General features: G+C 43.7%; 3 protein-coding genes and 1 long non-coding RNA gene across 4 annotated transcripts in view; 3 read left to right on the forward strand and 1 right to left on the reverse strand.

The window, feature by feature from the left end:
- LOC115249549 (uncharacterized) overlaps nucleotides 1-8,551 on the reverse strand; it is a 41,354-nt gene extending 32,803 nt beyond the window's left edge. Inside the window, exons 1-4 of the long non-coding RNA XR_003888228.1 lie at nucleotides 8,464-8,551; nucleotides 8,261-8,364; nucleotides 2,935-3,041; nucleotides 2,732-2,835 (exon numbers count right to left, since the gene is read on the reverse strand). This is a non-coding gene — a long non-coding RNA (uncharacterized lncRNA). The remainder of the gene's footprint in view (nucleotides 1-2,731; nucleotides 2,836-2,934; nucleotides 3,042-8,260; nucleotides 8,365-8,463) is intronic.
- The window catches only part of LOC101078735 (cubilin-like), a 78,500-nt gene that overhangs the window by 30,377 nt on the left and 24,063 nt on the right, over nucleotides 1-24,060 (forward strand). The window contains exons 16-21 of the mRNA XM_029835161.1: nucleotides 4,930-4,993; nucleotides 5,131-5,202; nucleotides 5,364-5,508; nucleotides 5,598-5,794; nucleotides 5,884-5,982; nucleotides 6,100-6,261. Coding sequence (XP_029691021.1) covers nucleotides 4,930-4,993; nucleotides 5,131-5,202; nucleotides 5,364-5,508; nucleotides 5,598-5,794; nucleotides 5,884-5,982; nucleotides 6,100-6,261 — 739 coding nt within the window. The remainder of the gene's footprint in view (nucleotides 1-4,929; nucleotides 4,994-5,130; nucleotides 5,203-5,363; nucleotides 5,509-5,597; nucleotides 5,795-5,883; nucleotides 5,983-6,099; nucleotides 6,262-24,060) is intronic.
- LOC115249546 (CUB and zona pellucida-like domain-containing protein 1) lies at nucleotides 2,029-4,020 on the forward strand. The gene is made up of 7 exons (XM_029835171.1): nucleotides 2,029-2,190; nucleotides 2,289-2,494; nucleotides 2,682-2,854; nucleotides 2,944-3,174; nucleotides 3,269-3,429; nucleotides 3,533-3,777; nucleotides 3,854-4,020. The coding sequence occupies exons 1-7, from the start codon at nucleotides 2,186-2,188 to the stop codon at nucleotides 3,877-3,879; spliced, it is 1,047 nt and encodes a 348-aa protein (XP_029691031.1). The 5' UTR covers nucleotides 2,029-2,185; the 3' UTR covers nucleotides 3,880-4,020.
- Nucleotides 8,227-11,287, forward strand: LOC115249547 (CUB and zona pellucida-like domain-containing protein 1). The gene is made up of 5 exons (XM_029835172.1): nucleotides 8,227-8,383; nucleotides 8,473-8,703; nucleotides 8,798-8,958; nucleotides 9,062-9,306; nucleotides 9,383-11,287. Exons 1-5 carry the CDS (start codon nucleotides 8,234-8,236, stop codon nucleotides 9,406-9,408), a joined length of 813 nt encoding a protein of 270 aa, XP_029691032.1. The 5' UTR covers nucleotides 8,227-8,233; the 3' UTR covers nucleotides 9,409-11,287.

The following is a 24,060-nucleotide window of genomic DNA, read 5'->3' on the forward strand; positions in this document are numbered from 1 at the left end:
TTCCTGCTTTCCCACGAAGGTGCCTTAATGTCAGCATATCTTTTGGGCTACAGTGCCAGTTTATTTGGTTTTAGTTGTGATTTGAAAATCCACATCTTTACATTTTGCAAAATTATTACTCTAAATTATTTTGTGTATCATGTAAATCCTGACATACCTCCACTGGGACAAATTTAGCTCAGTAATAAAGTCCCACTGAACATTACTCCAGTATTATGACACTACTGTAAATTACCGCAATATTTTCATAAAAATATATATTAATATATTTGGGAAAATACATTCAAAGACATGGTCAATTTCTCATATCTTTCTGACAGATTACTGTGAAAACCTACCAGTAACAACAGAGGCACCAGTAACAGGTATTTTTGATCATAGTCCTACCTATTTATTTGATAAACATCATAAAATGCATGCTTTCTTGTATTTCAGAAGTACTTTATCAGCTTTCATTTCTACTTTTGATTTTTTTTTAAAATATTCATGCTTATAAATGAATTTAGGTGTACCATGTGGTGGCTACCTATATGGAAGTAGTGACACTTTTCATAGCCCCAACTATCCATATTCATACCCAAACAATGCAAGCTGTTACTGGTACATCAGGCCAGGACGGAGCATCATAGAACTGGAGTTCTCTTATGTAAAGTAAGCAGCATCGATTGTCCTGGAGGCTCCTGTGATGAGGATGATTATATTTTAAACATTTAATGCAAACCTCTCTTCTTCTTTTACAGCATAGAGAGTTACCCCCCCTGTATTTATGATGCTATTAACGTCTATGATGGCTACAATAGTAGTAACCGGCTTCTGGGGAGAATATGTGGCTCCCAACGTGTCACCTTCCACTCCACTGGTGCCTATCTGACTGTGTACTTCCAGAGTGACAGCAGTGTGACCAGCCAGGGATTCCGTGCTAACTACCGAATAGTGTGTAGGTCTGGTTTATCCTATTTGAGATATTTTTAGGATTTTACAAAATCTGGACTGTCCATGATTCCATACAATATCACATGACAAGAAAATAATTCAATCGTTTGTCAGCAGATTCTAATAACAGTGTTTCACTTGTTGTTTCTGCAGCCAGTGGGTTTTGCAGGTTCAACTGTGGACACCAGGTTGGAAACTGCTCTTGTTCTACAAGCTGTCAGCACTGGGGGACCTGTTGTCCAGACTACATGAGTAAGCAGCGGTAGAAAAAATAATGACAATATATTTCCAGAATGATTTTAGAAAAGCTACTAGCCCGTAATTTTATTGCCTCATAGGAGGACATCAACCCGAGCTCAATCAGCATCAATATAAATTCAGTCAGCATTCTTCCTGCTTTCCCACGAAGGTGCCTTAATGTCAACATATCTTTTGGGCTACAGTGCCAGTTTATTTGGTTTTAGTTGTGATTTGAAAATCCACATCTTTACATTTTGCAAAATTATTACTCTAAATTATTTTGTGTATCATGTAAATCCTGACGTACCTCCACTGGGACAAATTTAGCTCACTAATAAAGTCCCACTGAACATTACTCCAGTATTGGGACACTACTGTAAATTACCGCAACATTTTCATCAAAATATATATTAATATATTTGGGAAAATACATTGAGAGACCTGGTCAATTTCTCATATCTTTCTGACAGTTTACTGTGAAAACGTACCAGTAACCACAGAGGCACCAGTAACCACAGAGGCACCAGTAACCACTGAGGCACCAGTGACCACAGAGGGACCAGTAACCACTGAGGGACCAGTTACAACTGAGGCACCAGTAACCACAGAGGCACCAGTTACAACTGAGGCACCAGGAACCACAGAGGCACCAGTAACCACTGATGCACCAGTGACCACAGAAGCACCAGTAACCACAGAGGCAGCAGTGACCACTGAGGGACCAGTAACCACAGAGGCACCAGTAACCACAGAGGCACCAGTAACCACAGAGGGACCAGGTACACACATCTGTCTACACATCTGTGACTCTTCCACTGTTACATTATTTCAAGACCCACAGCCTGTAACACATCTTCTGCATTCTGCATCAGGAAACAGCTGTGAAAAATATCTGTCTCACTCTGGCAGCTTCACCAGCCCGAACCACCCAGGCTATTACTACAACAATGTCTACTGTACCTGGCAGCTCAGAGTACAACACGACAAAAAAGTCTTCCTGTCCTTTAGATTCATGGAGTGAGCAAATAACATCTCCCATTTTTGGGATCACTAATACTCTCTGCAATGGCTTGAAGATACTTTGTTGTTTTTGTTCATCTTTTTGAAAAAATTAGATTGGAGAACTGCTGCTCCTGTGACTACGTTGCAGTTTATGACGGACCCTCTGTCGGCTCACCGTTTTTGGGCAAGTTGTGCAACAAAACCGTGACCTCCTTCCACTCTTCCTCCAACTACTTAACGGTACTCTTCAGGACCGACAGCTCTGTGGTTGCTAGAGGCTTTAAAGCTGAGTTCACCAGCTCTCTGCCAGCAAGTTCAGGTACGATTGAGGAATTGAAAGTGGGCAAAAGACTACGGGTATAATAGTACTGATAAAGGACTGGAGTCTTGTAAAATTGTAATGTTGTACTGTTGCACTGTTGATATCTTAGTAAACTACTCTCTATCAGTGGAAATGAAAAATAGCCATTGGCTCAATTTTTGACTAATTAGCTTTTCTGTTGCAGGTCGAGTCGTTTGTTCAGACAACATGACCATTGTGATCAGCAGGGCTTACCTGAACTCTCTCGGCTATGACGGCAGCAGCGTGTACCTAAATGACCCTCAATGCAGACCCCAGATCTCCAGATATGACGTGACCTTTGTTTTCCCCATTGACACCTGTGGCAACATCAAAACGGTAACACCTTGCATCCTTTCAGAGAGAATATGTTACAATAATTCTCTGGTATGTTATCGCTACATTTGAAAGTCTCCTACCTTGGACAGTTTGAGGACGGCAGGGCGGTGTACGCCAACACTCTTCGCGCCTATCCCTCCTCCTTTGGGGAAATCACGCGTCAGGATCATCTCAAGCTGTTAGTGGGCTGTAAAATGGATCAAGACTCGATATCACAGATCATGTATCTCATCGAACATCGTGATAACAGCAGCATCACAGGCACAGGCAGATTCACCACCAGCATGCATTTCTACACATCCAGCAGTTTCATATACAAGGTGTGGAAATCAAGGGTGCACGCCATGTAAAAGTGGATCCTTCTTCAATCTATTCCACAAGAGTGCTGATTGTTTTGATCTCCTACAATCTCAGGTTACTCAAGTTCCATATGAGGTCTCGCTCAACCAGGAATTGTTCATTCAAGTGGAACTGGAGAATAATGACAGGTCTTTGGTTCTCTTTATTGATACCTGCGTGGCCTCACCTTCACCCCACGACTTCCAAACCAGAGCTTATTATTTGGTTCGCAATGGGTAAGAATGCACTTTTAACAGAATGTTTCAAATTAAGGTCTTTAAATTTTACTGGGTCCTTTCTGGCAGCAGCAGGACGTAACAACCTCTGTTTCACCTGTAGATGCGCTGCAGACAGCACTTATGAAGTCTACGCATCTGGCTTCAAACACTACGCCCGCTTCGGTTTTAGAGCCTTCCAGTTTCTGCGAGCCGGCGAGTCTGTGTATCTTCAGTGCAAGGTGCTGATCTGCCAGGACAGTGACACCAACTCTCGCTGTCGCCGTGGTTGCGTGAGACGTAAGACCAGAGACCTGCAGTCTCAGCACGAGAGCCAGACACTGGTCGCTGGCCCCATTCAACTCAAAGGTCTGAATCCTTTTTCCCCTTGATTTTTCTGTGTAATTATGCTTCAGTTGACTGATACCACTCTTTCTTTCATCAGGCTTTAAGAAGAGGAATGAAGAATGAAGAGACCCAGGAGGGGGCCTGAGAGGGAAACTTGCATTTCCATTCATTTTAACAAATCAGATCTGTTTTTCTCTCTTTTCTGTCCAACATGGAATTGAAGTATATAATCATTTCTTCCTAATGACCTGATTAAAAGCATCATCAAAAGGCAAACTCTTTGTGTTTTTAAGATTTTCATTGTCATGCTCATGAATGAGGATTGATCAAAATGAAATAAAACATAAAACGCAGAAGCTCGGTTAGAAAACACTTTACTTATAAATTAGATTAATTCATAACACAATCAAACAATTTTCCATCCCAGAAGGAAAAGTGATCACCGAAAGGCTGCAACATTCAGCTTTATCTGAGAATGTAATATACAGTGAAAGAACATAAGGCAGCCATTATTGATGCCCCTGTTACTGGTGAGCAGGGTGACAAGAGGTGGTCCTAAAGACATTAACTACACGCTCTACGTATGTTGCTATGCAACAGACAACATTATCCAAGACAAAGAACAATCTTGCTAATGAAGCAGTCCAACTGCAATATGAGTTTGCTTTTAAAGACACAGAACATCTACAGTACTGGACCACTTGGAGTACAAGAAAATACCCTGAAATAAATATTGTCAAAAGGCTTCTACCCACTGCTACGAGGAACTTCTGGGCAAAAAGAAAGAAATCCTCATAACACACAAAATTCTGTCCTAAACAGAGACAGTGGATATCCAAGGGACGAGAACACCCAAAACAGTATTTGGTAAGATGTAATCAGAAGATGCAAATAAGTCAAACAAGGGCACTATGTGATAAACCAACACACATTTACAAAATGCACTTCAGAAAATGTCTCTTTAACGCAGAGGTTTGGCCCAGGGTGTACTGTGGTCATGATCTCTACGATTGTAATATAAAGACACATAATTTGAATTAAATATTATTGAGACCTTCGTAACTGTATTCTTTGATAGATTACTGCCCATCAAGCACTGCATCAAGTACCACACAGGACCTGGGAACCAATTCAACTCCACAGCCGTCATGTCGATACAACTGTGGTAATCACATGGGGAGCTGCTCCTGTGCGAGTTCCTGTCGCTACTATGGCAACTGTTGCCGTGATTACTACTGTAAGTATCACGTAGCCGTAAGCTCATTGGGGAAGACACCACATTGTGTCAGCAATGTTTGTCTGTTATTCCTGATATAGAGACACATCATTTGAATTAAATATTATTGAGACCTTCGTAACTGTATTCTTTGATAGATTACTGCCCATCAAGCACTGCATCAAGTACCACACAGGACCTGGGAACCACAGAAACATCAAACACCACAGGTATGGATGGCCATCATGCCACTGGATCATTTTAGTTATAAATATCACATGTTGCATACTTTATTGTGTTTGATAGCTGTTTTATCAGCTCTTATTTTCAGACTGTCCTAATTTACTATTTCTTATTTATTGTTCGTATTTATGCTTCTGAATAAATTTAGGTGCACCGTGTGGTGGCTACCTATATGGAAGTTCTGGAACTTTTTACAGCCCCAACTATCCATCTTCATACCCAAACAATGCAAGATGTTCCTGGTACATCAGGCCAGGACGGAGCATCATAGAACTGGAGTTCTCTTATGTAAAGTAAGCAGCATCGATTGTCCTGGAGGCTCCTGTGATGAGGATGATTATATTTTAAACATTTAATGCAAACCTCTCTTCTTCTTTTACAGCGTTGAGAGTCACTCCTCCTGTAGTTATGATGCTATTTACGTCTATGATGGCTACAATAGTAGTAGCCGGCTTCTGGGGAGATTATGTGGCTCCCAACGTGCCACCTTCCACTCCACTGGTGCCTATCTGACTGTGTACTTCAAGAGTGACGGCAGTGTGACCAGCCAGGGATTCCGTGCTCACTACCGAATAGTGTGTAGGTCCTGTTGCACAATCCAGAGTGTCTATGTTTCTGTATATTCTATGTAGTTTCTATTAACAGTGTTTCACCTGTTGTTTCTGCAGCCAGTGGGTCTTGCAGGTTCAACTGTGGACACCAGGTTGGAAACTGTTCTTGTTCTTCAAGCTGTCAGTACTGGGGGAGCTGTTGTCCTGACTACAACAGTAAGTATTGTTAGAAGACACAACGACACAGACGATATTCACTTTCCTTCAATGAGAATAACTGTCAAAAAAGTTGTTTGCAATGCAAACCTATATTTATTATTAATCATCTGACAGATTACTGCGTAAACACATCTACACCGGCTCCCACCACACCAGTCTACCCCTCAGCAACAACTCCACAGCCGTCATGTCGATACAACTGTGGTTCTCACATGGGGAGCTGCTCCTGTGCGAGTTCCTGTCGCTACTATGGCAACTGTTGCCGTGATTACAACTGTAAGTAATGACTGAAAGTTCTTTAATGCCTACTTATCTAATGTTTAGTCTCTTCATAACAACAACTGCCAGCTGTGTAAACTACAGTATATCATCCGTCCCATGCATGTATTTGTTGAGGTGTGGAATGATCAAGAGCCCTCAGAATGTAAGGAAAAGAGATGTCAACATCTTCGTTCTCTTCCATTTTTCACAGATTACTGCCAAAACTCAACCACTGGACCTACACCACCAACCACAGGTACACACATCTGCCTACACATCTGTGACTCTTCCACTGTTACATTATTTCAAGACCCACAGCCTGTAACACATCTTCTGCATTCTGCATCAGGAAACAGCTGTGAAAAATATCTGTCTCACTCTGGCACCTTCACCAGCCCGAACCACCCAGGCTATTACTACAGCAATTCCTACTGTACCTGGCAGCTCAGAGTACAAAACGACCAAAAAGTCTTCCTGTCCTTTAGATTCATGGAGTGAGCAAATAACATCTCCCATTTTTGGGATCACTAATACTCTCTGCAATGGCTTAAAGATACTTTGTTGTTTTTGTTCATCTTTTTGAAAAAATTAGATTGGAGAACTGCTGCTCCTGTGATTATGTTGCTGTTTATGATGGACCCTCTGTTGGCTCACCGCTTTTGGGCAAGTTGTGCAACAAAACCGTGACCTCCTTCCACTCTTCCTCCAACTACTTAACGGTACTCTTCAGGACCGACAGCTCTGTGGTTGCTAGAGGCTTTAAAGCTGAGTTCACCAGCTCTCTGCCAGCAAATTCAGGTATGATTGAGGAACTGAAAGTGGACAAAATTCTTCCTGTAAATTAGTAGATAAAATTCTGTAGTACTGTAAAATTTTAATAACTGTTATACCTTTGATGTGTGAACAAACAAAATTCATACGCATCACTATGGATCACTCAACCCTAATCCTAAATACTAAACCCTAACCAACCCTCAGTCTACCCGAACCTTACCAGATTCCTAACCCTAAACCCAAATTTGCCTAACCCAAAACCCTAACCCCCTTGAAACCTAGGACTAACCCTAAACCCAACTTCTAACTCAAAACCCTAACCACTCTAACCCAAATCCTATCCCTCACGCTGACCCACTTCAAGCATCAAAGATGAACCATCTCTTTGCAGCCATCACAGCAAGCCAGCTCTTAGTTATTTCAAGTGCTTTGCATGAATAAGACCTTTACCAGGTCAAAACGTCATTTTTCGGGACACTCTTCTATCGTTATTTATACAATTCTGGATGATTTCATTCACTTTAAACATTTAAGGTACAAAAACTTTAAGTATTACAAGTAACACCCCCACCCCACCCCCTTGTGCCGCACTACAATGTATTGGCACTGAACTGAAAGCCTTCCCTTGTGTGGTCACACTGCTTCAATGACGCATTACGCCCACTTCTCAGGTGAATCATCGCACAGTAGACAGGTGAGAGAACCACGGCAAGCTAGCTTCTAAAACAAAGCTTCACTGAGTGCACGGCTGCAGGATTAAAGAAAGCAAAGAAACATTAATTAAGAATAGAATCTCACCTCTGCAGTGGTCAAGAGAAGTAATTTCAAAGCATCAAATTAACAGAGGAATGAAAAACACCAGCTAATGCTGCAACAGAAACTCACTCAACAGATGAACCACACAGTTCACAGGGACACACCTCCACCAAACCAATGGATTGATTTATGTTTTGGCGCACAGCAAAGCTTCTACCAACACGCTTACAGTCTCCTGAATGAGGCGAGAAAGGCAAAGAGGAAGTGACTTGGTCACATGGGTGCTTTTGGACAGGTTGTGTAAAACCCTCTCGTCAATCACAGGACTGTGTTGACATCGGGTCTTAAGGAGCAGAATGATGCCTCCTTGTCTGAATGAGACTGAAATCGGCTCTATTGGCTCCATTTTTGACTAATTAGCTTTTCTGTTGCAGGTCGAGTCGTTTGTTTAGGCAACATGACCATTGTGATCAGCAGGGCTTACCTGAACTCTCTCGGCTATGACGGCAGCAGCGTGTACCTAAATGACCCTCAATGCAGACCCCAGATCTCCAGATATGACGTGACCTTTGTTTTCCCCATTGACACCTGTGGCAACATCAAAACGGTAACACCTTGCATCCTTTCAGAGAGAATATGTTACAATAATTCTCTGGTATGTTATCGCTACATTTGAAAGTCTCCTACCTTGGACAGTTTGAGGACGGCAGGGCGGTGTACACCAACACTCTTCGCGCCTATCCCTCCTCCTCTGGGGAAATCACGCATCAGGATCATCTCAAGCTGTTAGTGGGCTGTAAAATGGATCAAGACTCGATATCAGAGATCATGTATCTCATCGAACATCGTGATAACAGCAGCATCACAGGCACAGGCAGATTCATCACCAGCATGCATTTCTACACATCCAGCAGTTTCATATACAAGGTGTGGAAATCAAGGGTGCACGCCATGTAAAAGTGGATCCTTCTTCAATCTATTCCACAAGAGTGCTGATTGTTTTGATCTCCTACAATCTCAGGTTACTCAAGTTCCATATGAGGTCTTGCTCAACCAGGAATTGTTCATTCAAGTGGAACTGGAGAATAATGACAGGTCTTTGGTTCTCTTTATTGATACCTGCGTGGCCTCACCTTCACCCCACGACTTCCAAACCAGAGCTTATTATTTGGTTCGCAATGGGTAAGAATGCACTTTTAACAGAATGTTTCAAATTAAGGTCTTTAAATTTTACTGGGTCCTTTCTGGCAGCAGCAGGACGTAACAACCTCTGTTTCACCTGTAGATGCGCTGCAGACAGCACTTATGAAGTCTACGCATCTGGCTTCAAACACTACGCCCGCTTCGGTTTTAGAGCCTTCCAGTTTCTGCGAGCCGGCGAGTCTGTGTATCTTCAGTGCAAGGTGCTGATCTGCCAGGACAGTGACACCAACTCTCGCTGTCGCCGTGGTTGCGTGAGACGTAAGACCAGAGACCTGCAGTCTCAGCACGAGAGCCAGACACTGGTCGCTGGCCCCATTCAACTCAAAGGTCTGAATCCTTTTTCCCCTTGATTTTTCTGTGTAATTATGCTTCAGTTGACTGATACCACTCTTTCTTTCATCAGGCTTTAAGAAGAGGAATGAAGAATGAAGAGACCCAGGAGGGGGCCTGAGAGGGAAACTTGCATTTCCATTCATTTTAACAAATCAGATCTGTTTTTCTCTCTTTCCTGTCCAACATGGAATTGAAGTATATAATCATTTCTTCCTCTGATTAAAAGCATCATGAAAAAGCAAACTCTTTGTTTTTCACATTTTCATTGTCATGCACATAAATGGGCAGCAATCAAATTCTAATAATAAACCATGCAGAAGCTCATTTAGGAAAAACTTCACTTATAAATTTGATTAGTTCATAACAGAATAAAACAATTTTCCATCCCAGAAGGAAAAGTGATCACCAAAAGGCTGCAACATTCAGCTTTATCTGAGAATGTAATACACAGTGAAAGAACATAAGGCAGCCATTATTGATGCCCCTGTTACTGGTGAGCAGGGTGACAAGAGGTGGTAATTTGCGGTGAAGAGAACTTCCATCTTTTCTCATTTTTATTCGTGCAATTTTTTTATTTGACACTGAAAAACCTCTATAAAAATGCTGAGTTACCTTTTAGACACTGTAAACATTAAAAGTGATACTGGCACATTAACGAGTAAACAGACCCTTTGGTGTGGCTGTGCAGGGACAAGACTCAACATGTTTCAAACACTGATCATCCTTGAGAGACTTGACTGGGCAGCATACATCACAAATTAGTTTAAATGTTTTCCTGTATCAATAGAGCTTTCAAATCGATACCAAGTAAAAGATGAATAAATAAAACAACAATAATGAGGGTAATGCAGGCTCCCTCAGGACTGCGATTGACGTGTCTGCTGTATAGCAGTGGTTAGTGTGGCGGGGGGGCTGCTGAATTAGAAAAGGTTTCTCATTAAGAAGACAGTGTTCTGGGGACGTTGAAGACTGGATCTGTGACTCTGGAGGTAGTCTTCCTGTTAATGCAGCAGCTCATGGGAGAAGTTATTGACTTGATCCGCCTAGTGCCCAACAGTTTGTGCTGCTGCTGCTGCTGCTGCTGCTGCTGCTGTGCTGCTGCTGCTGCTGCTGCTGCTGCTGCTGTGCTGCTGCTGCTGCTGTGCTGCTGCTGCTGCTGCTGCTGCTGCTGCTGCTGCTGCTGCTGCTGCTGCTGCTGAATGAGCTCTTGGCTCATATCCTCTCTTAATGTTGGTCAGCCATCTGTAAAATATTTTACTCAAATGCATTTTATTTTCTTTCATGTGGAAACCATGTTTATGATATCAAAGAACCTCTATAATGTTTTGAATGATTGTATATTAATCAAGGAACTCATTCGGACATCCGGGGACGATAATAAAGAAAATCCTTTTCTCACACCTGAATCAACAGTGTTAGACAAGCTCAGTTTTCTCACCATGATGTCAAGTGTTTTACAGGTCAAGTTTTATGTCAATGGAACAGAACAACAGTTAGGTGACAATGAAACTTTGGGTTATTCATGAAAAGGATGAAATCTCACTTTAGTTTTGATCCAGTATGTGGGGGATGACCAAGGGGTATATGTCTAGCATGACCAAACCATCACAGGGGGTTGTTTAGTCCCTCCTTTGATCCAGCTGAGGGCCCAGATGGTGAGTGACGTCCGGCCTAGCTGCAGGAGTGTTGGGCCATGTTTCTACAGAGGAAGGCTGGCTAATGTGACAGAGGTGTTTTCGACCCAAAGCTAAGTCCTCCTGGAGACATCTCAGAGACACCACAGAGGTCTCCACAGGGACTGCATGATGGCGGCTGCACAGACTGTGCTACACTCTAAAAAAAGACCGTGAAATGTTCATAAAAACATTGTAAAATCCCTACAAAAAAATCTTGTAAACCCAAATACATAAATTTTTTGTTTAAATCACTGTGAAATTTTGTAAACTATGAAACAGAATTTTTTGTTAGATTTACTACAACAATATGAGAGAAGAAATGGACCACTTCTTGTCAAAGTGACAGGTTGACCTTTCCCTGAACCCGCCCACAACTGTTCCCCCCCCCTCCACCTCCCTTTCTCCCTCCCGCCTCCCGCCTCCCGCCATTCTCCCTTGCCCGCCTTTTTTTTTAAAAGGGAGGAGTGTGGATCCCCCCCCCCCCCCCACCTCCCTTTCTCCCTCCCGCCTCCCGCCTCCCGCCATTCTCCCTTGCCCACCTGTTTTCAATAAGGAAGGGCGGGAGTTACAAAACAGTTACAAATCAGTTTTGCCATAGTCCTGGCATATCCATCTGTCGGCAACATGAGTAGTTCTACATCCGTGATTGGCGAGACGGCTGTGACCGTTATAAGAGAATTGTGTGGAAAAGTAGTTGAAAAATCCACGGTGTTTGTACAGCGTTCTCAGGCGTCACCTTCTGAGCCTTTGCAGCAAGAATGGTCTTTGGAGCCTTATAGTCAAACAGGGAGTTTTGGGTATGTGTTCCGTTACAAGACGGGGGAGTTGATTCTCTATCAGCGGGAAGAATCTTCCAGTGAGGGGCCTATGTTGTCGGCTACGATGTCTTCCAATGACTGGGGTGTGTTGAAACTGATCAAACCGGGAATGGTGTGTGTGACTGAAGAAGGCTGTGAAGAAAGAAACAACACAGAACAGAAACCTTCCACAGAACAAACATTTGTGAGCATTTGGTTGACGAAAACCTCGGGTACGGGAAGATGGTTCTATCGTGCTAGCTACAAGATGCAGATGGAAGAGATGTCAGGGAAACCGAGACAGTATTTTGTCTTGGATCTTTTTAACTCAGACTGTGGGGTTTTCAGCAACGTGTTGACTCTACCTCTTGCAGCATGGATCGAAAAGATGCATGAAATGGATGATAAAATCACAAAATTTTTTCACCATTGTCGTCTTTGGAACAACACTGTGGTGACGAAAAAAAGAGTCCTCCCTCGTGTAACCCCACACCCATATCTCAAATGTATAAAAGACGTTCGTCTGAACCATACGTTACCCACTACCGGAGTGAAACACTAAGGAGAGCATGTCTACCAACAGAAGCGTCAAGAGCGGATCTGACAATCCGAGCAATTCCTATCTGTGGGATGAGGATGAGACACAAGCGGAATGCCGTCAACGTCGGCTTCGGCCTCGCAGGCTGGACTTTGACTCACTCATCCAACGCTCGGATCCCACGGATTCTAACGAGTCTCTCACTCCTTGGCTAAGCCCTCCACCAACCCCACCCCTCGGACGCACGGCATCGGATCCTGGGGTGTCCAGTCCTCACTCACCCTCACTGACACCACCCGTCAGAGACTCGGCATCACTTCCAGAGCTGTCCGAGTCTCTTCTCCAAGGCAGAGATCCTGCGCCGTCTCCGGCTTCTTCATGTCCAGGTTCTCCAATCTCTGTGAGCGGTGTGGAGAGTCTTTCACGCTCAACAACCCCTGATCCGCCTTTGCCCGACGACGCATCGGATCTCCCCGGGGCTGTATGTAACGGTGCTGACCAGCTTGACGGCTGGGCATCTGAATTCTTTGGTCTGGTAAAAAAAGGCGTTCTTCATCTACTTAGCGTCGTCCTGGACCTGTACAAGGGTGAGGTTTGCAACGGATGTCGGATCGACCACCCCAGCCAGCGCCAACACCAGTGTTTGGATGTGATCGAACCGGGTTTCTACCGCAACAACTTTTACATGTTGATGAAAAGACTCTACACACCCAAGTTCATTCCTGCTATTCAAAATTTCCTGAAAGCGTGCGGTGTCAACGCTGACTACGTGAAAGTCAAGATCGCCGCAGAGAGCCTTTTGCTCGAGCTGAAATCCAGCGAATTAATCTACACTCCCATCCAACAAATGTACGAGAGTATCGCCGACAACGACAGGGAGATTAAACAGGAACATCTGGACACGGTGACTCAGTACTGGACTGAAAACACTTATATCTGAAAACACCATTTTCAGATATAAAATGGGGAGCTTCTGGGGAAAAGTTGTAAACGATGTAGAAGGTGTCAAGATCCAATTGATCAAGGGTCAGATAATAAACATCTTGTACCAGGCTATTGAGAACAAAACGGCTTCAAACAAAAACATCTTGCTGGAAAAAACCAGAACGTGTGCAGGACCCGCACTTTGGGAAGAGATGGTAAATGACACGATGCTTATGAGCAAATCTGGATTGTCGGATTGTTTTAAAGTAATTTTTAAAGAACTGTCCAACGATGTTGTAAAACCATGTCATATGATAGCCTTTTATGCTTTGCTCATTGATGTGACCAGCAGACTTGTGCAAAACAACCATTCTGTAAGCATCTTGGAAGAACTTGGAAAATTTCACGATGATATCTGCCTCAGTCTAGATCATAAAGTCTTAACTCAAACTCTATTGATGATAACGCATTGGTCTTAGACTAGTTTTTGACTATCTGTACTTTCACATTACAAATGTTACAAATGTATTTGCTCATGTTACTCACAAAATGTATTTACTCATGTTACTCACAAAATGTGTATGCTAAAGATTTCTTAACAGCTAATAAAAAAATAAATACCTCTCAAACGAGCATCCCTTCTCATTCTGTTTTCAACATGTCTGAGACACGCTTCATGGAAAAAGTGTACTATGATCCCGCGCATCCCGGTAGCCTCGGTGGTGTAGAGCGGCTCCATAAGGGGGTGCAAGAAGAAATGGGAAAGACGGTTCCTCGAGAAAATGTTAAAACATTTCTACAGGGACAGGACGCTTACACTCTACACAAACCGGCCAGGATACATTTTCCAAGAAACAGGGTTTTCGCCCCCCGCCCTTTAAACCAATTTCAAGCGGACCTGTGCGATATGCAAGCCCTGTCGGAGCATAATGACGGATATAATTATTTATTAACGGTCATAGACATATTTTCCAAAAAAGCTTACGTCAGGGCTCTGAAGAGAAAATCAGCGGCTGAGGTGGTAAAGGCGTTTGAATCCATTTTTGAGTCAAGTCAGACGCCTGAAAAAATACAAACTGATGCGGGGAAAGAATTTTTTAACAAGAGTTTTGAAGCTTTGATGAGAAAACACAATATCGTTCATTTTTCCACCGCCAGTCACCTTAAGGCCTCTGTGATTGAAAGATTTAATCGTACATTAAAAGGTAGAATGTGGAGATATTTTACAGCAAACAACACTCTGCGATACACCGACGTCTTACAAGACTTGGTGAAAAGCTATAATCACAGTTATCACAGCAGTATCAAGATGAAACCCGCTGAGGTAACCTCGGAGAACACTTTTAAAGTGTTTCAAAACTTGTACGGTAAATCTGAAAACCGACGGAAGGTTGAAACCAAGATGAATTTCAAGAAGGGGGACCTAGTTAGAATTTCAAAACTGAGAGGAGTGTTTGATAAAAAATATGAACAGAGTTTTACGAACGAGGTGTTTACGGTATCTGAACGCATCCCTCGCGACCCTCCAGTGTACAAGTTAAAAGATTACGATGGAGAACCCATCCAAGGGTCATTTTATGAGCCAGAGCTACAAAAGGTAACGATGGGGGAAGACAGACTTTTCCACGTAGAAAAGATTCTGAAGCATCACGTCGTCAGGGGTGAAAAGCAAGTCTTTGTAAGTTGGAAAAACTGGCCGGAGAAATTCAACAGCTGGATCAAAGCTGCAGATTTAAAGAACGTATAAAAATCAACTCGCGATCGCAACGGATATCATTTCATCATGTACGGTCCGAAGGACGAGGGTTTTTTTATTACCCTACCCTCCAACGCCAGCGTCGATGTTTTTAAAGAAAACACGAGTTCCAGTTACCGCGTGGATTTGCCTCAACATATCGATTTAGAGGGAAGCTGGGAAGTAGCTTTAACGCAGATTTCATACCCGCACACCTTTTATCACCTTTCTCAGGAGGATGCCTACTTTTACTGGAGGGAAAACCCTCAAGAACCGGCCACGGAGAGCAAGGTGCATCGTCAAGAGATGAAACAATCATATTTCAACGGCTTCTCAGCCTTTAGATTCGAGATGGACGGACAATTTAGAAGAATAAAGTCTGATATTTACCTCGTCTATGACAGTCTTCTGAAAAGATTTGATTTCCAATCGGGAGGTAAAACCCACGTACTCTTCGAAGGACCCCTGGCATATTTGATGGGTATGAAATCAGGGGAATGGTTTACGTTTGACCAAAGGTATGCGTACTATCCCTGCGATTTACGAGCTGGGTTTTATCACATGTATTGTTACAGCGACGTAGTTGCACCGCAGATGGTCGGCGACGTTTATGCGCCACTTTTGAGAACGATTGATGTAAAAGGAACGTTCGGTGAAATCGTCACACAGTATTTCAATCCTGCTTACTATTTACCGGTGTCCAAAAACCACATTGAAAACATTCAGGTGGAGATAAAAACGGATCAAAACAAACCGGTAAAATTTTCATACGGCAAGACTATCGCGACTCTCCACTTTAGACCTAGAACTTGAACCCCAGGGTTATATATATTCCAATCGCCCGCGTCCTCATCATTCATTTTCAGGAGGCTGATCAGCTATCCACACACAAAGTGTTCAAGGCTAAGAGAAAAATAGAGAAAAAGAAAATGGCTCGGGTAGGTTTGAGAGAAGATCCTCACCGATTTGTACAATATTATGAGAGTCAAGTAGGGGGGAATTTGCCGGGGTTTTACGGTGCACCGGTCATGTACGGTCGGGGGATAGGATCTTTGTTTTCTAAATTATTTCGTTTCGTCAGCCCTTTGGCCAAGAAAGGTTTCGAAATAGCTAAACCTCATCTTAAAGCCGCTGCGAGTAACATCGCCTCCAACGCCGTCAAACACGTGATGGAACGGTTCGCCGGTGATCAAGAAGATGATCAAGAGATGAAGCAAGAAGGATCCGGGGGCATTATGGTGTTGTCGCGTAGGAAGAGAAGACGACCCCCCGGAGAACGCATCCCCTCGAGCTTTAATAAACAGCCGTTCGGTAAAAGGAAGAAATCAGTTGCAAAAGGCCGTCGTGTGAAGAAGAAGTCCGTCCGGAGCTCTGATATTTTTTAAGAATATCTTTTCTTTGAGAAAAAAGAAAATGGCTCTAGTACATCAGAAATCTCCAGAGTGTACTCTGGCCGAATTGGATTTATTTTCAGCACCTATGACGCAGCTGTCTATCGATGAAAAAACCTACACGGAAATTTCTCCCCTGTCAGCCATCACCGACGGGGGACCCATTGAGTTTTTCATCCCCGGAGACGGGGACCGGTATCTGGATCTGAACGACACTCTGTTGCATCTCCGTGTAAAAATCACCAACGCTAACGGATCGAACCTAGCTAATGACGCAGCGGTGGGTCTTATCAATTATCCTCTAAATACAATTTTCAGTCAATGCGACGTGACCCTGGGGGATCGACTCATCTCTCAGTCGAGCGCTACCCACCCCTATCGCTGCATGATTGAGACCCTGCTCAACTTTTCACCGGACACACTCTCCAGTCAGTTTACCGGGGGTCTTTTTTACAAAGATACCGCCGGGTCAGTGGACTCTATCGTGCTCGTGAACGGTCCAAATAAAGGGTTAACGAGGAGAGCCGCGTCCACAGCCCGTTCCAGAGAAGTACACCTGCTCGGTCCTCTCCACGGGGACATCTTTTTCTGCGAGAGACTATTGCTCAACTCTGTCGATTTGAGAATTAAACTGATGCGAGCCAACGATGCTTTCTGCCTCATGGGGGCGCGTGACTCTACTTTTAGCCTAAAAGTACTGGGGGCTTCCCTATTTGTTAAAAAAGTAGCCGTGTCCCCTGCAGTCAGGTTAGGTCACGCCGCCGCCTTAATGAAGGGCAACGCTCTCTACCCCCTTTCACGCGTTAATGTGAAAACTTACTCTATTCCGGCAAACTCTAGGGTTTGCAACCAGGAGAATCTGTTTCTGGGTAGCATACCAAAGTACGTGGTTCTGGGTATGGTACACCACGAAGCTTTCACAGGAAGACGAGACCTGTCGCCTTTTAATTTCAGACACTATGACATCGAATACCTGGCTCTCTGTCAGGACGGCCGGCAAGTTCCGGCTAAAGCTTTCCAACCCGATTTTAACAACGGGGTGTCCGTCAGAGAATTCTACAACATGTTCCTGGCTACCGGGAGACATCTCAAAGATTTACCCCTGAGTATCAGCCGTGATGACTTTAATGACGGCTACTCTCTGTTTGTGTTTAATCTCAATCCGAGCGATGACAACGACGCACTGTCTACCGTCTCAAACGGAAACCTCAGGCTGGAGTTGAGATTTAGAACACCCCTGCAGCACACCGCGACCCTTATCGTCTACGCCTGTTACGATTCTATTCTGGAGATCAACGCCAAGAGGCAGGTGCTGGTGGACTATTATTAAAAGATGGACAACGTTCAACTAGAGAACCTTCTGCATAGCCTGCTGGGAGATGTGTTTTGCGGGGTGTGGGCGTCCGATCAACTGCCCATGCTGAATCCCTCTTTTAGAACCCCGGCCTACTTTATCGTCAACACACATCCGGCTCACATGCCGGGGGAGCACTGGTTAGCTTTGACGCTGGAAAATGGTGGCATAGCCACCTTTTTTGATTCTTATGGATTTCCGCCGGACTTTGATCACTACCCCCCAAGCATCTTACAGTTTCTGGAAAAACGTTCTAAAAACATTGAGTACCACGACGTTCAGTTGCAGCACCACATGTCGACGGTCTGCGGACAACATTGCATCTATTACCTCTGTCACCGCGCGTGCGGGCTATCTTTTGATCAAGTACTGTCTTTGTACAATGATGATGTAATAAAGAATGACTTCATGGTGTACGACTATGTGAGGAAATATCAGCGCTGTATTAGAAATAAAATCAATGGTCCCTCCAAGCAGGGGTGTTGTTTTTTGCAATGTTTTAAAGATTTTTAAAGTTTTTGAATGAATGACTGTACGCTCAAAAAAATGTTTAATAAACGCTTTATTGGTAAAAGACAAAACTTTGTGTATTACATTTATTCACGATGAAATGTTAATCCAACGCGGGGGGTCATTTGTTCGTCTTCTAGTTTTTGACGGTAGATCCGCAGGTGTTTCAGAGTCTTGAGATCCGATCGCATCCATCTTGAGGAGTCGGTATTGATTACGCGCTTTTGGGTTACTTATAGAAGACAAAGGGATGTTTAATTCTGAGAGAGTATTTAAAAAATGTGTCCATCCGGGAGGTTCAGAACCCTCTGATTTTTTCTTTTTAAAAGGAAACAAGAGTCGTTTGAATAGATCGATCATGTGAGACCCTTTTACAACGTTGCCCCGGTACACAAATTCCCCTTTTGTATTCCAAACATCGTGACGGTCGGATAATTTCTTTAAGACGTATTCGGCGTTCTTGCGATCTCGCGGTGGGAGGCTCTGCAACACGTCGTCGATGATGCTATCGGACGTCCGTACGTCCGTCCCAGAATCTGCCTCTGCCTCCGTCTTTGTCAGATTCTCTGTCAGATTCTCTGTCTGATCCTGCTTCACAAAGGTCAGATATCTTTGCAGTAACGCGTTATATTTTTTAATTTTTTCATGAGAGCTCAGCCCCTGCTCGTTTAAGATGGCTCTCATCCTAGCATCCAAATCGTCCTCCGCGACATCTCTGATGGACTGGGAGGGCCGCGTCAGGCGGTTGAGTTGATGAGGGGTGACGAGAAACATTTTTTGGGCCTTTTTCAAAGTCATTTTCGTATCAATCCTCCGACGAGGTTCCCGATCAAAGGTACCACCGCTGAGAGGAGAGGTAAAAGAAATCCGCCCGTCTGCTTCTTTAGAACCTGTTGCTTCCTCTTTAAACTGGTTCTTTTATCAGCCAACAGTTTGATAATTTTTTTCTGTCTCTTCAGTTTTTTAAATTGAGAAGGAGTCAGGGGGAGGTTTCCTTTTAGAAGATTTAAAGAAATCTCACACAGTGTCTGGATAAAATCCGGGGAGCTGTGAATAAGAATGTCTCTACGTTTCTTGGGTGTGGCACGGTACAGGGCCTTCAGCAGGGGTGCGTTTCTTTTTATACGCGCTGACATGATGATCTACGTCGACGCTCTGGGGATGTAAACGGCCGCTTGCTGGTGAGGAAGCACACCCGTCCTCAGTCTGTACGGATCTGGGCAGACGGGGGTGAGATCCACTATTAAATACCCGCGAGGGTCTTTTGTGGCGTCTTCAAAACTCTCCAAGAAAAATGTCTTTTGTGATGGAAAAATCTGATGAGCCAATATATTCATTTGTAGTTTATCCCGTGGGTTTTTAAACATGACCAAATAATTGCTGTTCAAACTGATGGTGCGACTGTGTTTACCCTGGTGAAACACGTTTTGAGTCAACATCATAACACTCATGTTTCTGTGGTGGCGATACTGTGTAAAAATCTTTACCACTTCAGGATGGTCAGAGGCTTGAAAAATAACATCGTCCAAAATAATCAAATGCTTTTGATCAGGAGGAAACAGTGTTTCATCTTCAAAAGAATCAGGCAGACCTTTGACAAATTTAATGTTTTTAATCATCTTTTGCAGTTCAGCGTACATAGGTTGAAAAGAGGTATAAATCCACACGATATTGTCAGGTACAACATTTATTACACGGTCACAGTTTTCCAATACATTTTTTACAAAATAGGTCTTTCCACACCCGCTCGGACCCGCGATTAAACAAGAAAAAGGAAAGATAAACCTAGGATCAAATTCAATTTCCTGCATTTCTAATACCCGAAAGGCAGAGTTGTTCCGTCAGCAAAGAGTCGTCTTTTGTCATACACCACCCTAAATTTTTTATCAAATGACACATTTCTCAATGCGAAACCCTTTTTATCACGTCTGATGCTGTGTTGACGGATCTCGATCGTGTTTCCCTCTTGTTTATTACTCAGGTAACCCTCCACCAGCTCTCTGACACTGTCAAAGCTCACACGCTCACAAAATTCCCGGGTCTGAGTGATACCTTTCACACGCATGACGACTTTCTTTTTATTTCGTGTTTGGTACGCGTAACTCTTGGGACCCGCCGCTGCAAACTCTTGAATGCTGTCACCATCCAGTTCATCCGTCAGGTCACCTAAATAGTTACCCAGCTCTAGAGGTTTCTCACCCTCTTTGACCAGATAGATTAAACTATCTGTGTCGATGTAAAACACTCTGTCTTGTAGTTTTTCCAGATAACTGTACAGCTTCAGTCGTGCGTGTGCTGTGGTGAATGCTGCAATAAAAACATTACTCTGTTTACCTGGGGGTTGAACGTACCTGTCGGTGTATTTCCACCTGATGAGAGCTCTGTTGCTGTGGAGAACGGTAAAGTATTCGACTTTGTATTTACCTGAAAACATGTAACTAAAGAATTCTTTAGGATCTGAGACAATGGTGGTTTTAAACAAATTATCTCTCTGTGCAAACTTTCCCCACAAACTGTTGAGACACAATTTAGCAACCTGTCTTTTCACAGGATTGGTCTCGATTTTGCCAGCATCTAAAAGAATGCCCTGATGCTCCTGATAGTCCCTGATGTATTTTTCCCTGCTCTCTCGGTCCGTCGCCTCAGCGGGGTAACCCGAGGCTTCCTGCTTTCCTTTCAAAAAGGTGTGTATGTAATCGGTAAACACAGTGTCGCTGCTCTTGTCAAAGTGCCAGACTTCTGTAATTTTACCCACCCTGTACCCCACATCCAGAGCTTTGATGAATTCAACGGTGACCCAGACCCCCGTCAGAGCTCTGCCCTCATCGTCGTGTTCGCAGGGGCCACCCTCATTGTTAGTTTCGGCACAGGTGCGACACAGTGTAAAGAGTAATTTACCTCCCTCACTTTTGTGCGGTAACACGGGGAATAAAAGACCTCGAGGAGGATACACAGTGGCTCTGATGAAGCCGTAGTAGCTGCGTGGGTCCTCGAAATCTTTGTAGATGATCACGGGGTGACCAAAGGGGTAAGAGCAAGTACTGTTGACAAACGGGTACAGTGAGGTGACATCAACATAGTGGATGGTTTCATCGGGCGCTGCCGTGTGTCGCAGTTTTAAAGCGCTCGTTCTACCTCCGAAAAGTGCTTTTCGGGGGTTGAGAGGCTCAGGAGCGTTAAAGCAACGGAGAAATTCTTTAACCTCCGTGCATGTTGTTTTCATCTGGTTCCACGTGTGTTCTCTCATGACTACAACACGAACCCCATGTGTGGTCTGTAGCTCACTCACCCTCTTCTCACTTTTGTAGTGCAGTTCACCAAAGGTGACGCCTCTCATATCGCACTGTACTGTGGGATCAAAGCAACTGGGACAGCCGTGGTAAAAACATCCATGAAATTCCCAGACATGTTTTACACCGTCAATCTCAGCATATCCGTCTACGAAAAATGCACCAATCTGTTTTTCACCCATGTTTAGAGCATGCTGTATAAAGATTTTTTCTTTGTGCATCAACCATTCTAACCATTGAACCGATGCGCTAGAGAATCTTTTGCTCTGATTCAAATAGTTGTGCGGGCAGGGGATAGCCAGAGTGTTAGGAGTCAGATAATTGGTGCGAAACACCTTCATACAGGCTCCGGCTATGGCGATAGAACCAAAAGGGTCTACCCCCGTCTCACCTAGGAACTGATCTCTAAATTTAAGACTGCCCTGGGTGAGAATGTCAACATCATTTTTGCAGTACAGCGAGGCCTCCTTTTTGAAGTCAAAGGTACCGCGGCTGACCTCGTTGTACCACGGGTCAAATTCTTCCCGTTCGCGCACCGTCATGCGATCTACGTCGTAGTCGGACGGAACGGGATAGGGCCCCACGTAATTGAGGTGAATTTCTGAGCTAAATTTGTGTGGGAAATACCCCTTGGTCTTGTCAGTGAATCCTAAGGCTTTGGGCATAGCGCTGAGACGCATGGGGAGAAATGACAGGGAATCTATGAATTTGAGACCATAATGGGATTCCTCAAAACTGAGGATTTTACTCCCGTTCATCAGAATCTGTTGTGGCGTCACATCCAGTTCCAACATACCTTTTAACACCAGATAACTGTCAAACCCCTTGGCATTATGGGCTATAAAGATGTTCTGTTTGTATCGTGGCTTCCTGAAATGCAAAATAAACATTTTAGCACAGTCAAGACCATAAAACGCCTTCTCTTCACCTTTGGATGTTTTTGTATGCACTAAAAAAGGAACATGCTCTCCATTTTGACCCACAAATGTTTCAAAATCATAAAAAACCAAATCAGGATGTGAGATGTCTGGTTGGAGGGTAGGAATGTAACAACTATGATCGACTTTAGAGTCGCTCTGCAGTTTTTCACCACAGATTTTACATTTTTTCACCGCACAGCGATGCTTTGCATCGTCTAACGACAAATTGACACTGTAGTATAGTTCGCATCGTGTGCATTTTTTGATTTGGTCGCAGAGGCTGGACTTTCTGCTTGAACCGACCAATTTGTGTCTGGTGAAACAAGAGGGTGAGCGACACGTTCTGTTACAGTCAGAGCAAACCACTGTGTTGAACCCTTCTGTGGGGCAGGCAGGATCGTTGCACACTGCGCAGTAACCTTTACAAAAGTGGGTATAGGGGTGCTTAAAAGTCTTGTAACAATAATTACAGACTGACGACCCCAGGAAGGCTTTGAGATTTTTTATCCCATAATAGTGATTTTGTAGTAAAAAGAGAAACAACTGATTGGAACGATCAGAGAATTTTGTCTCATAATGTGAGAGGGGTTTACTGTGGCATGTTCTGTAAAACACAACAATTTTACGCCCCAGAATATTTTCAAATTTACCAATGTCACTGAAAGTGACGGGGGTCTCATCATTTAAACCAGCCTGATGCTGCAACTTCCTCGCAATATCAAGGCATCCTCTTTCAGTAAGTTTCGGGTAGATAACGTGAGCTAGACTGATGGCGAAGCAAAGCTGGTTGTCTCTGTTGTCTACGATAAATAAGTGACGTCTTTTTTTGTCAATGATTTCACAGTCTAGAGTTTTCTCCATCTTACGTTTGGCACCTCCTCCTGGGTTCTGCACCACGTGAAGGATGAATTCTATATTCTCATCCGATGAAATGATACCGTTTGACTGCACAATCCGATCTAGCATTCCATTAAAAGCCGGTAGAATATTTTCACCTTGTTCATCCACAGCAACTGTAACATGATTGTGTACGTTTTCACCCACCACCTCCAACTGTATTAAATCATTGCGACTACTATGTCGTCTGGCAACATCCACCAATTCGCTGATAACCCCTGTTACATCTCGATAGAATGTTGCAATGTCAGGCACATTTCCCCGAGTGGGAATGTTAAAGGAGCGTCTTGTTCTCCATGTGATAAAATCATTAAAAAACCTCTCACCCCGCTCAGGAGAGAGATCGGATGGATTTTCTCCTAGCCCTCCTCCCCCTTGCTGAGGAGAAAGTTTAGGGGGGGCCATGTGTGTAAGGGCTGAGGGGCTGCTCTCTGACCCCCCTTCTTGTGTCTCTGCTGAATCCGTCTCTGATCTGATTGTTACCGCGTGTAAGACATGATCACTTTGCGTGTGGAGAGCTGATGAAGGAGAATGATTTTCAAACTCTACTGCATTAACTGCATTAAGGTTTTCGAGGGCATCATTTATGAGTTGTAAGGTGTCAAGTTCTAGGACGTTTTCATTTTGCTCTGTAAAATGTAAATTTATTGGAATGGAGATTGGAATTTCACTTAATTGATCAACAGCTATTTGTAAAGCATTCGGTACTTGATTAA

This window comes from Takifugu rubripes, chromosome 4 (assembly GCF_901000725.2).
Source record: "Takifugu rubripes chromosome 4, fTakRub1.2, whole genome shotgun sequence".
Taxonomy (NCBI): Eukaryota; Metazoa; Chordata; class Actinopteri; order Tetraodontiformes; family Tetraodontidae; genus Takifugu; species Takifugu rubripes.

Bases quoted from the DNA above. Each gene is read 5' to 3' on its own strand.
- LOC115249546 (XM_029835171.1), top strand. The intron at 2,495-2,681 runs GTACGATTGAGG...TTTCTGTTGCAG, and splicing joins CTCTCTGCCAGCAAGTTCAG to GTCGAGTCGTTTGTTCAGAC. The intron at 3,175-3,268 runs GTGTGGAAATCA...CTACAATCTCAG, and splicing joins CCAGCAGTTTCATATACAAG to GTTACTCAAGTTCCATATGA.
- LOC115249547 (XM_029835172.1), top strand. From the start codon at position 8,234: ATGACCATTGTGATCAGCAGGGCTTACCTGAACTCTCTCGGCTATGAC. The intron at 8,959-9,061 runs GTAAGAATGCAC...TTTCACCTGTAG, and splicing joins TATTATTTGGTTCGCAATGG to ATGCGCTGCAGACAGCACTT. The intron at 9,307-9,382 runs GTCTGAATCCTT...TTCTTTCATCAG, and splicing joins TGGCCCCATTCAACTCAAAG to GCTTTAAGAAGAGGAATGAA.